General features: G+C 35.3%; 1 protein-coding gene across 1 annotated transcript; it reads left to right on the top strand.

The window, feature by feature from the left end:
• The first annotated feature begins 10,118 nt into the window (after positions 1-10,118).
• LOC131056606 (BTB/POZ domain-containing protein At3g05675-like) lies at positions 10,119-11,288 on the top strand. Its single transcript, XM_057990910.2, has one exon. The coding sequence runs from the start codon at positions 10,119-10,121 to the stop codon at positions 11,286-11,288; it is 1,170 nt and encodes a 389-aa protein (XP_057846893.2).
• The last annotated feature ends 3,069 nt before the right edge of the window (positions 11,289-14,357 follow it).

Raw genomic sequence — 14,357 nt, forward strand, 5'->3', positions numbered from 1 at the left:
ACCCTGTACATTAATTCAAAGCAAGTAGGGCCCTTGAAGATGTAGGGAAGCCAACCAAAGACCCACTCCTAAGCGAGACTAGACAGTGCCCAGCTAGGAAGGGTTAAAGTTGCAGAGGTCCAAGAGAGCAAGGAAGAATAGAGGAGGAGGCACCCTTTGGATGAGTTGTAGAGGGGTGAGTGGAGTATCATTAGTGAGAAGGAGGAGCTTCCACCAATCCAGACAAGGTGGTGAAATCAACAAACCAACACTGTGACCCTGGCAGGCCTAAAAACCCTCTTTAAAACCCTTGAAAACCCCAAAATTCACCTAGGGCAGTGTACAGACACTTGGAGGCCCAAAACTAGGAAAATCCTTGAGCCCTTGCCAAATGAATAGCAGTTCTTTTGGGAAGTTTCAAAAGCATGTGCATCGTTGGCAAGAGGGAGCCCTAAAATTCCGAATAGGAGGCCTAATTGGGCACAATCCTTGTAGCCCTATTTTGTAGGTAAAAGACAAAATAGTGAAATCGGTAAGGAGTTGGAAGTTGAAAACCTCTTTGGGGCACATGAATGGATGGAGAACCTTTTCCAAGACCTATCCTATCCTTGCTAGGACCTAAGAAGGTGTGGAACAAGCCAAACCCTTATTAGCCTAAGTAAGGGTTCCTTGAATCTCATGAGTAGGTGAGACCTTAGGAGTGGTATTTCAAGTTGTTGGTGGGTGGATTGGGTAAGGTCAGGGGATTCCACAATAAGGGGAAGTCCTAGAGACCCTAGGGTGTGGTTAGAACACCTCGAGATCCAAGGAAAGGATCCAAGAGCATAGACTAGGCTAGTCTATCCCAAAGCCCATCCCATCGCCAAGCATGAAGCTAGCTAATTTTCCCATGATGTTAATTGTTGTAGGATCCTTTTTCTTCCTACCAAGTTTCTTCAAACAAGCCTCTGTAATGTCCTTGCTACATATAGGTATATCCTTAATTGCTTGGAAGAGAGGTACCTTAATGGAGACTTGCTTGAGCTAATCCAAGAAATCAAATATTTACTCAAGGATAGGCTTTGGTTGAGCTATTTTTTGAGGGAATAGAGGATTTGGATCCTTTGGTTCATCAATTGAAAAAGATGGAGTAGGTTCACTTGGTTCTTCCTCTTCATTAGTTAACTCTGTGATTACTAGAGTAGCTGGTGATTGCAAAGTTTTTGCTAGCCTAAGATTAACATCATTGATATTAACTAAATATAAAGGGTATTGATTGAATTCCATTGAATATGCAAGTTGCTACTATTATTGTGGTTTATTGTTGGGATTAGGTGCAAACCGGTTAGGTAGTTGAGTGGGTCTTGGTAGGTGGCATAATAGTTGGATAGATAGGAGGTCGATTAGGTTGATTAGGCAATTGTTGACCTCTCCAAGCCTATTATTGAGACCAATTAGACTGTTGAGGTTGCCAATATCCTTGAGATGGTTGCCATTGTGTTTGAGCTCTAGACTAGGAATTTGGTTTATTCTTCCATTATGGGATACAACAATTACCAAAGTGAGAAGCATATGGATTTTTCCACTAATGACTAGATTCATATGAATATGGACTATTGTTCAAGATAAAGGTTCAGGTGGCATACCTTGTCTTAGAACCTAGGGTTTTCTTTGAGATACAAAGAGAATTTGACCTTCATCATCTTCTACTAGGTGGAAATCGGGTTGATGGATTTTGCAATTGATTATGGCCAGCTTCTTGCATCTACACTCCTTTTTCCTCTCTCTACACTGAGGACAAAATTCAGACAATATTGCTTTTGTGGCATCATGTTTCTATTTGGCCTGAAGAGTGTCCATTTGTGTGGCCATATTGTTGATAATATCTTGCTGAACGTCTTTGAGCAGATTAGTCAACTCCATTCTTGAGACTCCAAAGGTAGCTTTATTTCCTGATGATGTATACTTGTATACTTTGGGCTTTCTCAATGAAGCTCTTGAATAATTCTAGTAGATTTGTTGTATGTCGTGCTCCATGTAGTTTGAGTAATGTCACCTCCTCCTATGAGGTTGAGAGCATGAATACATTTTTTTTTAATTCCCCTTATGAAGACTAACTTCTAGGAATCTTCAATCAACTGATTATATTTGGATTTGTTCAGACTAAAGAGAAACCTTCCTACATAATCTTCCAAGGACTCTTCATCTTTTTGTTGCATCCTAAATATATCATCTCCCCTCATGTCAGTTCCTCTATAGTAGTTCTTGTGTTTTTTAAGAAAGTTTTCTTTCATGGTATCTCAGTCAATCACAGAGTCTTATGCTAAGGACATGAACCAACGGAGAGCATAATCCTTCAAAGTAGATGGAAACAACTTAAATCGGTGTCTATCTGTGGTGTAGTCATAGATTTTGCGTAGTACATCAAATTGAAAGAGAAAGGTGTGTGGATCTTCTGTAACAACACCATAAAAGTGAGGGAGAGTAGGAAGAGGGATGTTTTTCAAAATGGCATTGGCCCCTTGTGGTAGAATAGGAAACATGAAGGCTAGGTAAGGAGGTGGGGATGGATTGTTACCACCACCCCCACCACCACCACCCATATCTGTCATATTGCCTTGGTAAATTATTAATGCAGAAAATGGATTTTTTTTAGGGGGTGGTTTAGGTCGAGGAATTTGATTATCTAGGTCAGCAAAGAGTTGTACAAAATGATCAAGCTCTGGATCAATGTTTCTAGGTGGACCTTCTTCAGAGTAGTCTAGGTTAGGAAGGAATCTCCCAAGGGGATCTCTTCTTCTATGCATACAAATATTGGAAAATTAACATCAGACTTACATGAATGACATGAATAACTTGTTCTATTTTAGGAAGTAAAGTACTACTAAAATAATGACTTGATAGGTGAAATCCAATGCTCTCATAAACTCTCAGTTTGTCAACATCCTCGGCAACGATGCCAAAAATGTTGGTGCAAAATAATAAATATTCATATAGCTTGGTGCTCAACTTAGAGACACATGTTTCCACTAAGAATCCATCCAAACTCCCTTACTCTTACTCATTTACCTATCAATCTTAGGATGTGTAACTTGAAATGGGACTGCAAAATATATGCACTAAGAGTATCTAGGAACATGTCTATCTTGTTCTAGTCAAATAGGACTACTAGATAAATCTTTATAGAAAAGTAAATTTCTTTGAAATCATGACTCAGAAAGATAGTGGTAACTTCTACTTCCAAAATGTAAACTCTTTTAACTTGTGCAGAAACAATTACTCTGCTTTGTCATGGCTACAGGAAAAGACATAGTGTAACAGGTTATGACTGCAAGAGAAAACATCAAGCACATTAATAGACCAGAACTAACTAACTTGAAGGATGAAGTACACAATAGACAATTAAATATAATCCTCATCAACTAGGCCCTCTTGGGTGAGTCTCCTAAAATAAGAGTTATAGTGGAAACTAACTGATTGAGCTCACACACCCATGTCAAAACACCATAAGTTGCTTCAAAAAATAGATATTCTTCTTATTCAGAAATTAGTTCAACAATGTAACATTACTTAATACAAAACCAATAATTAACTATCTAAAGAATGAGAGAAGGATTTATAACATTAATTCTCACAACAATTCCCAAATTTTAACATTTGCTCCACTTCCCAATATCTAGTTGGAATCTTTTATTAAAACTTAAGAAATCTAGGAAAACTTGATGATAATTAGGACTCACCCAGGTTTCTTCGAACATTTGTAGATCTTTCCTATATACCCTCTAACATCTGTCATCGCCAACAACATAATTCATTAATGGATCGGGACTAATCAACATATTCCTTAATAAGCTTTGTCAGTAATTCTCGGGTCACAATAGATATTTGAAACCTTCTCACCTTTCTATCCATCCTTTGCCCAAGATGCCATGTTGTTATGAATGAATCCATGCTCCATCACAAGAGTTTTTTCCATGCAACTGCAACACAGGGATTAGAGCAAGCATTCCATCCAAATTTCATGACCACTCATTTGTATAAATTTATAAGTCACATAAAAATAGTAAATGCTCATAATGGCAATCATTTAGTTCAAGGTATTTGTCAAAATAAGGTTTCCAACTATAGACAATATGATTATCAAAATAGGTATATAAGGTCGGCTAAAGTATGTTTTTAAATTCCATTATCAAAATATAAGTGTCTTATGGATAGAAAAATATCTATAAAAGAAACATAAAACTATGGCTCATCACACACCAAGAGAGAACCCCCTTTTATACTCAATGGAGAATTTTCGTAACAAAAATTAACTTATAATAGTTTGTTTTTCTGGATTCGATTGTGTGTGTTATTTTTCCATCAATGTTTCGAATCACACTCCATGATTCATCATCAGGATGAGAAGAATTCTAAAGATATGAAAGATGATGAATCATGGAGTGTGATTCGAAACGTTGATGGAAAAATAACACACACAATCGAATTTAGAAAACCAAACTATTATACAATATGGATTGTGGAAATCTCATAGCTTTAAAAATTAACTTTTCACTTAATAAATGAGTGAGTTTACAATGAACATTGGAGTTATTTTTTATAGTTTTACAATGTTCAAAATGGACTCAAACATTGAATGGAAAAAATATCTCTAAATCTGATAACCTAAAACTTTTACCAATATGCTCACATATATAGGGTAGGAAACTGTGAAGCTGATAAGTTAGCAAAAAATGTGACAAACAATAGTTAAAATATATAAATAAAATAACTTAGCTACAAATGCCCTTTGATCATACTCACTTCCGATGAGTAGTGGGATGGTCTTAAAATTCAAAATGGTATTAATGGTAGAGATTGTTAACTAGGAAGGGGGCATTAACTGGGCTTGAGAAATTTTAACTTTAAAACACATCATTAAATGAAATGGTGTCCAAGGTAAGTGGTGGAATTACTCTCCCTCACAGAAGATACGTGTGCAAAAAACTATAAGAGCTAACATAGAAAGGGAAAGATAATGTAAGATGGAAAGTTGACCTGGGTTAATGATATGACCAATACCAACCAAAATGAGCATCAATGCAGTAGCTTCTTGGGAACGATATTCCGAGTAATGATGATACTCATGAAGAAAGTATGGCTCCCCCAAGGAATGTGAAATAATAGAAGTTTAAGTCGAAATTGAAAAAAAATTAAATGAAGCAAAGGATCAAAAGTCTTTAAAGGTTAAAGAGGGAAAGAAGGCCTAAATACAAAGGTGGTAGTGAATATTTGAGAAGGTAAGAAAATGAACCACTTGAAGTGCTCGAAAGAAAGAAATAGAGAGATGCTCGAAAGAAAGAAATAGAGAGATGGAGACCCCAGTTTGTTTAACTGCCAAGAAAAGGCAAACAACCTTTCTTGGAAGGATAACTAACAAGCATTTATGCTCCATTCTCAAGCATGAGCATCCCATCACAGTGTATGTCATCAAATCGATTCTGGGAGAGGATTTTATACTAGCAAATAACAGATACCAAGTTAATGTAGACATAGTGTCTATGTTTCTAACTCCTGATTTGATCAAGGCAATCTTCAAAGCCCAATTCTTGGGTGGAATGGAAGACATATTGAGTATTTGTGATAACTTTTGGATACCCCTTCCCAAGGATTATGATAAGAAAGATGAGGAGATTCAAAAATTGCCAATTATTCTCCTAAATGATGAATTAGGCTATCAAGACTATAAGGAGAAATCAGTAAGGAATTTAAAATTGAACTGCTAAATTGGGTGAGTATGGTGATAAACCTTGAGCCAAATTGGATAGAAAATTTTATTAAGCAGGAAGGTCTAGAGATGCAAGTTCAAGGAAATGAAATGGAAGCAAAGGACCATGGGGAGAATGAAGGAATGACGGATGACTCTGAAGGTTAGGAAAATCAGCAATACCCTTTAGTTTTAGTTTTTATGGCAACATTGATAGCAAAATTATAGGATTAACTAATAATTAGATAAGAAATATATTATATCATGTCTTGGAAGATATATATATATGGTGAATAGATACTGTAAATGTTGATGTTTATGGAGTATATGGACCGACAAGGTATTTTGTAAAAACACATGGTGTTTAAGATAGAAGACATTATAGTTAGAATAGTTTATAGTGTATTCTCAGAGGGAAAACTCTATTGATAGGACTTATGAAGATTGTATCTCTTTTTGCATTTTAATGAAGGGGAATAGCCCTAACCAATAGTTTAATTATCAAAAAAATAATTGCACCAATATGTAGTGCTTGGATAAATTTCCACTTCTAGAAAACAATCACCTCAATTTAATGTCATATCTGAAAGTTACAACTATTTGAAGTTTCAAATGTGAGAAACATCCTTTAGATCTACTAAGAAAACTAATTTTCTATAAAAATAAAGACCACTTGAGTAAAAATTGATAACAACACTATGGATACTATGAAATTTTACCCAAATAATAAAATTACACCTAAAAATAACTCTGTATGATCGAGATATTGTATTTTGAAGTCTAGGTGCAAAACCTAAAACTTCAACAATGAGGGGTCATAAGATATAAATTTTTTATAATGTCAATAATACTTCACCACTAAAATTGTCTCAATTGTAGCTATATTTAGAAAAAAAATACCAAATTTGTCTATTTTCAAGTAAAATATAGCCTTTGGTAAATACAAATGCTTATGAACAAAATTTAGGAACTTCCTCAAAATTGGTGAAGATACTAAAACTATCACTAAATATAGTGCAGTAGCCAGGTTTTAGGCACAAGGATCAAGGACTCTAGGACATATAGCAATGAGTAGAACCATAAGGGATTTTTTGAATTTTATATTAAAAATATTTGAGAAGTCTTTAAAAAATTACATTAGGTGGGGGGCCTAAGGCTACACCCCAAAATCTTTTCTAATGGTTCAATTAACTTTGTTTAATATATAACATTAAATGTGTAAAGACCAAGCCTAAAGGATATCATGGCATCCATGAGGTAGAGGTACCCATGTTGGTACATTGTGTACTGGACGAGTACCCTATAATATGCATTTTTTAATTTGATATTTAAATGAAACAACTTTTGTTTTTGATTCGGATAAAATAGGTTTTGAAGGGGCCTTGAAAGCGTTACAATCAAAGAGTTGCCAATAAAAAGTAGACTAGACTGCTTGGCAGCGAACCACAGGTTTTAGAAAGGACCTGAAACCTTTTGGACTTATGAGGGTCCAGATCCCAAAAATCAGAGGTTACAAAAAACATAAACAAAAAAACATAGCAACCATAACACACCAAATATCAAGTGTAAAACATTACAAACTAGGTTGGCCAAAATAAAGAGTCTAAGTCAACAAATAATATACCTAAGAAGACAAAGATTGATGGTTTATCAAGCACCCTCAACCAATAAGAAGGGTTTTCCCAAGCTTCCATAACCTGTAACAGTATCTCTAGGCCACAACAAACAAATCGTGAACCTAAACAAAAAAAACAATTGGCCAAATTGGACCCTTGAAAACTAGTAGCATCCAGTCTGTCCTTGAAAAGAACAAGACATAGGGATTTTCCAAGCTCCCTCAACCTTGAGACTGGGTTTTATAAGGCTCCCACAACCTAAAAGAGTGGGTTTGACAAGGCTCCCACAACCAGTGAAGGCCCAGACAACAAAAACTCATCTTAAAGGTACCTTCTCAAACAAAGGGTTTTGATAAGGCACCCAAAACCTCATGCAAAGAAAACCATGAGGGTTTTGACATGCTCCATCAACTAGCAACACAAACAATAATAGCTTGAAAAGATCCTCAACCCAGAACACATGCAACCACTCCACCTCCATAGGAGAGAAAATCACCTCAAAGAGAGATCCATGGGAATGGACAAGAAGAGCAGAAGAAGCCCACATAGATTTTTAAAAGGCACCCAAAAACTTAAACTTGAAGAAGACAAGAACTAAGAACATGGAACCCTCCAAGATCACCACCTCAATAGGGACTAAAGGAGGGGAAATGACCAAAAAAAAAGCCTTAAAACCAAGGCATCCACAAAATAAAGCACCAACAACCTCCCACTAGAACTTGCCAGCAACATTCGCAGCATCTGGCTCCACCTCAATAGGAGAAAGATTATCTCCACTACCAGCCATCTAAACTGAGCAATAAAAGATAGGGCCACCTCTATAGGAAGAACTAGAAATAAGGAAGGATATTGAGATAGAAGAGATGGGGTCAACAACAATGAGTCAAACAGGGGAAAATCAACAATAGGAAAGTCCCAAAGAACACAGGAAAAGACCCCCAGTAGCCCCAAAGCCCAAACCAAGAGCACTAGAACACCAACCGAGGGGGGAGAAAAACCCTTACGAGCAACGAAAAACTCCACCTGAATCTCAAACTCCCCCTCCACACTCACACTCAAACAAAACAAAACCACAACTAGGAGAGAAAAGAAAACACATAACCCCACACCCAGCCACATGAAACCAGGCACATTGGATAGGGTAGAGGAAGAAGAACCCTGAGGCACAAACACAACCCCCACTTGGTGCACCCAAGAAGACTCAAGCCAAACACATAACCTGAAATTTGGAAAAGGGCAAGCGACACAAACTAGAAATTGCCCTCGATCCACAAAAAATCTAAGGGGGTGCAAGCCCCACCCACCTCATTTTCCAAGTTGTCATTTGCATCTTCATCCACCTCCTCTGCATCACCTTCCTCAATGAAAACCCTAACCCCTACACACCTACCTTCTCTCCTGCTCAACATTGTTGATCAACAATTAATGAAACAACTTTTGTTAAAATAAGAAAAATACCTACATATTTTTAGTAACAATAAATTAATCCATAAAAAATATGATGATTTTTTTTCAAAAGATATGTTGTATTATGTGCAAATGGGACCATATGGCTCTGTGTGAAAAAACAATTACCTCAAATTTGACCTCAATGTGTTGACACAATTCACTTTGACTCAAATTTGACCTCAATGCAGTGACACAATCAATTGTATCACATGAGACATTACAAAGTGTAGGCTTATACCATAGACAAAATTTTAACTTTAGGTATGCTTCAAGCAATTGATGTAACAAATTATTTTCTTTTGTCAACTTCAATATTTCATCCTTTTGAGAACCATTTTCTATTGTAAGCATATGATATTATTCATCGCTACAAACCAACCAATTTCTAGACCTTCCTCACCCTCTATTTTGTGTCTCCTTCATCATTCACTATACCGATCTCTTATCCTTCCCGCTCTCTCTCTTTAAAAGCCTAAAATAAATCACTTGCTCCCTTCTGATAAAATTTCTCTACCCTTGCTTTGATGAAGTGTCCTTTGTCTTATTGCATATTTCATATCCTTAAATGAAAAGAAAAAAAACTTTTGTTTAAAAAGTGTGTATGTGTGTGTGTGTAAATACACACACACACACACATATATGTATATGTATGTATGTATGTATGTATGTATGCATGCATGTATGTATCTATGTATATATACATACATATTTGCATTAACCTCAATGACATCACCTCGTCCCTTTTGATAAAATTTATCTATCCTTTATACTTTGATGGAAGTACACACCTCGGTCAAGTTGATTTATGACATGGTGGATGTTAATACCATGTACCAAGGCTTCCATGCCCACCTCTCCATTTGCTTTCTTTTCACGATATGACCTAAATTATGTTTATTTATTCTTCCTGCACAATATTTAATGTGGAAGTGAACTGTCCTCAGCGAATATGACATCATCCTAATATATCCCAAATTAAAATAATAAAAAACCTCTTGAATAGTAAATATATATTAAAAAACTCTTTAACAAAATATTACAATAAAATGTATTCCCTTTTATATTTTTTTAATTTTCTAAATTTAGATTTATATATAAACAACAAAATGGAGTCCCATAGCCACACAAATCAATGAGATGAACTTTCTCGAATTAAACAAAATCTCTTTAGAGGATTAATGTCCAAAGCCGACCTTTTACTACTTTAAACTCCTTTCACTTCAAGTAGGTGGCACACGAACTAATATAAATCCTTGCACTTCAACCCAATGCACATACCACAAGGAGAGGGATCCGAGAAAAGGGGTGCTACCTTCGTCGGAATTCTTGCATTTATATCCATTTGTGCAATGGAAGAAGCTCAACTTCGTTTCGCAGATATAACCTCTGCAGATGTCAAAGCAGATGTCAAATTGTGGTTGACGGGCACAAATGGGGAAATATACGAAAGAAATCTAATTTATCTTCATTCTGCAATTATGAAAAGATCTCAGTTTTTTGAAGTCATGATGTCTGACCGCTGGTCATCGGGTAAGCCAACCGAAATAAGCGTAACTACTTCTCATAACTTTGATGAGTACATAAAATGCAATCAACTCATATATCGCGAGCGTATGTATTTTTCCAACATAGAGGAATGCCTCGCTATTCTCTCAGTTGCTTCCGAGTTGTTGGCTGATGACCTCATCAACAAATGCATGCAATATTTGCAAGCAGTTCATTGGAGTGCTGCGGAAGAAATCCAAATTGGAGATGTGCTCTCTTGTCTGGGATTGAAACCTTTACCAGATTTAGCTGCAAGGCTTGAAAATGAGGACGCCCACCATATAATATTTGTGGAAAGGATTATCAAAGAAATGGTCTCTCTTATTCAAGATACCGAGAGCAAGGAAACCATAATGAGGATAAATGCGGAGAAATATATAGGAGGCATCTTCGAGGGAAATACACCACGAGATGTTGTGGAAATATGCGAGCGTGAAATTTTTCAATCATCTGTCCGTTCTCGCAATATTTCAGCTATTAGGTCGCTCTCTAAATTTTTGGATCATTGTGACGGAGAGACACTGAAAGCTGAATTCATAGCTATGCTTGAAGATCCAGAATTTATGACACATGTGAAGAAGGCTATGAAGGGACTAGAATCGGACCAATGTAGTGAGTATCCACAATTATGTGAAGATGTGTTCTACATTATAATCTGGTTTATGAAGGCCACTGAACGCGGAAAGATTATAATTTCAAGAGCTTCTCGGAATTCTTTCGTCACGACTTGGTTACCAATCATGACAGATTTGTGTCGTGAAAGAGTTGACAAATTTCAGGAGCTTGATGAGGCAGTGCTTAATGTGGTTAAGGGCTTACCTTTGGCGGATAAGATACGTATTTGCGTGGAATGGATAGAGGTTTACAAGGAGAATCACATGGACATCTCCACGCCATTAACTTTGTTTATAGATCTGCACGATGCTCATTACAAATCGATGTCAAAGCAGCAGTACCCTGTGTTTTATTATTAAATGTTGAAAGCTCTTTTGGGAATAACTTTTCTTTTTCATCCGTAGATGTTTGGGCTTTGATGCTTTTTGCATTTTGGTCACAGAGAAGTCAATATTTTGGGCTACCGTTGGTGGGTTTTGAACTTGGAAGGTGTTTACTCTCATAAATATTAGGTTATAATATTTTAAATTCTTAAGAGAACACATTTTTAGTTCCTGCCGATAGGCATTTACTAATGAGTTCATTTAGACTGCTATTTATTTTGCTTTTGACCAATCAGAATGAATAATTAAAATTTATTAGAGGCAGGTCTATAGTTTGTCATTAAGAATATATTTTATATGATTTAAATATTGTTATTTATCGGAATTTTTATTGGCTAGTGTGTAAGCATACAATTCATAATATTAATTAGAAAGTTTCAGTATTAATTACTGTTTTTGAGATCATAGTTGTGGCTGGGTGCTGAAGTGTTCATAGAGTACGGTGCCAACTCATTGTATTGAATGCTCAGTAGATTAGTAGTCTGGGAGTTGAGGATTGCTTTTATATTGTTTTCTTTTCAACATTCTCAGACATTGCAGGTTGCATATTTGATAGACTCGGGAAAGATTTATCAACGCTTATCCTTCCACGGTAAATTTCGTTCTCAAAGGATTTTCCCAGATTTTCCTGTTTATGTATTTCGTTCTCAAAGGATTTTCCCAGATTTTCTTGGATGAAACAAATATATTTAAAAGGAATTTGACCAATTTTTTAGAGCTTCACAATGCTATGTTTTTTAGGGCTTCTACTAATGCTGATGATTGCAGGGCATTTTTTAGCTTAACTTTTTGTGGGCATCAGCCATAATTGCCTGTTATGACGTGGGTTTAATTAGCCACTTTTTTTAAGCAAAGATTGGTGGTTTCATGTGCTTTCTATGGATGACAGTATTACAGATCAAAAGCTTACAAAGAACTTGCTCAAGATCTCTTTAAATGAAGATTAAAATTTATATTTATGTCAATCTCATACTACTAACTTAAATCATAATAAAGAAATGTGACCTGTCCTTTTTTTGAATTTTGTATATATTTTTATATTTCCACCTTTCAAGGCCAAAATTGTAAAAATAATTTGAGTGTTTTATATTGCTGCAAAACTTCTCCAATGTTGATGTTTGCAATATCACAAATCGCGCTGACCGCATCTAGCTCTACACTCTGCTTTTTAAAATTGCAATAAAATTTTGATTTGCAATGCTCCTACAATTCAAGTTGCGCTCTAGTTGCCCTTAAATTTATTAGGACTGTAATGCTAAGATGTTCAATTTTGGCTAACTAAGGCGGTTGGCCGATTGTTTTTCTCTTCATTAGATTTATTAGATATGAGACTAGTCATGGTTTCTAACAGCTTATAAGCACTTTGCTTGCCATTTACAGAGGTGGATTTTGGTTGGATATTCAGATATCTGGTTTCTAGGTCTTCAAGAGAACTTTCCAAGTAACACACATTTAGTTATTTTGATTGCCAATTTTCTTCCTTGTACCCATTATTTTGTTTTCTTCAGAATGTCATTCGATCATATTTGTTCGGAGTTTTTTAGATCAAAATTTCTTCTAATTTTTAGAATCAGATTTAAGCTAAGTTGGAAATAATAGGATTTGATCAGAATAGGCTTTGAAAAAAATTGTTGTGTTTTTTTTGGGCATTATTTTCTCAGTAATTATTTATTTTAAATTATATGCCCTTCAAAATTGATTTAAAGTGGATTTAAAAAGTTTTAGGTTGAACTAAAGTTCAATTTTTTGCTGGGATTTTTAAGTGAACTTGATAATGTATTTCCATGGATGCTTAGAACAATCATATTTACAAATGCAAACAAATCATTGTCGGGACTTTATTTTCATGTTCAGCTTGCATCCCTTTCTTATATTAGTATGGTGAATATTAAGTTCGTCTACTGTCTATTCCAAAATGGTTGCTTGCATCGGGCCAAACTTTTTAATGTCTGTTGTGCTCCATGAACACATTGCCCTATCTGCAATTTATGTAGTGGTTTATTCATTGATGGTAATTATGGTTGAATCTATGCTCCATCGACATGACTGATATGTTAGATCATACAATTTTTTATTATTACAGTATATTTTCTGATGAAGCGGGTCCCCTAGTCCAAAGTAATAGTTTGCTTTTCTTTTTACAGTAATATATTGAAATCTATCATGAAGAGATGTCAAATCTAGTGTCGTTGAATTTCTAAGCATGCAAATCATAACTCCTAGGCATCTTAAAGACCAACTGAATGAAAGTACATAACTCTTACACTCTCTTAAATAGAAGTGTTGATAGCTTTTGGAACATACCTGAAACTTGTAGTCAGAACTTTGAGTTAAATCAGTAAATATAACTAACAGTATAATCCTTTCATCATTGCATACACTTTAAAAGACCACAAAGGTAAAAAAACAACAGGAAAAACGTGGACGGCCCGTAGATTCAATTGGAAGAAGAACAATATAATGTTTCCATGGTTGGATGTGGGTTGGAGTTGTGACTACTTTCAAACAACAACCGGTTTTTTGTTGTGTTGACAGAATATCTTATCCTAATTAGAGGATTTCAAGAGTGGATTGTTCACTTTTATTTTTTACTTCAATGTTTAAACAGTTTGGTTGGCAAAAGGTCTAATACTATTATAATATTATCTTGTTTTATAAAATTATGTTAAAATTATTTCCATCTTTTTGTTGGCAAAATTGATCTGTGTCCTCTTACCAGGTTCTTCTTTGGATCAGGTTGTTCTTTGGATCAGCACTATAGTATTTTTTTAAGTTATCACCTTGATTTGATATTATATTATACTTTACCTTTCTCTCCCTTCTATGTTAATATCAGAAAGCTAGTGAGAGCTATAACATTTTGAATGATTTCTAGGCTATAGCTATGAACTATGAACTATGAATGCTTTCAGCTAAAAAATCTTGGGACATTGTTACCTATACTGTAGTAAACTACTGTTAAACTGTAGTGAATATACGTTATTGTAAAGTTTCCTACTATTGAAATAAGTTGTTATAAAATTGTAGTAATTATATATTTTTTAC

This window comes from Cryptomeria japonica, chromosome 10 (genome assembly GCF_030272615.1).
Source record: "Cryptomeria japonica chromosome 10, Sugi_1.0, whole genome shotgun sequence".
Lineage (NCBI taxonomy): Eukaryota > Viridiplantae > Streptophyta > Pinopsida > Cupressales > Cupressaceae > Cryptomeria > Cryptomeria japonica.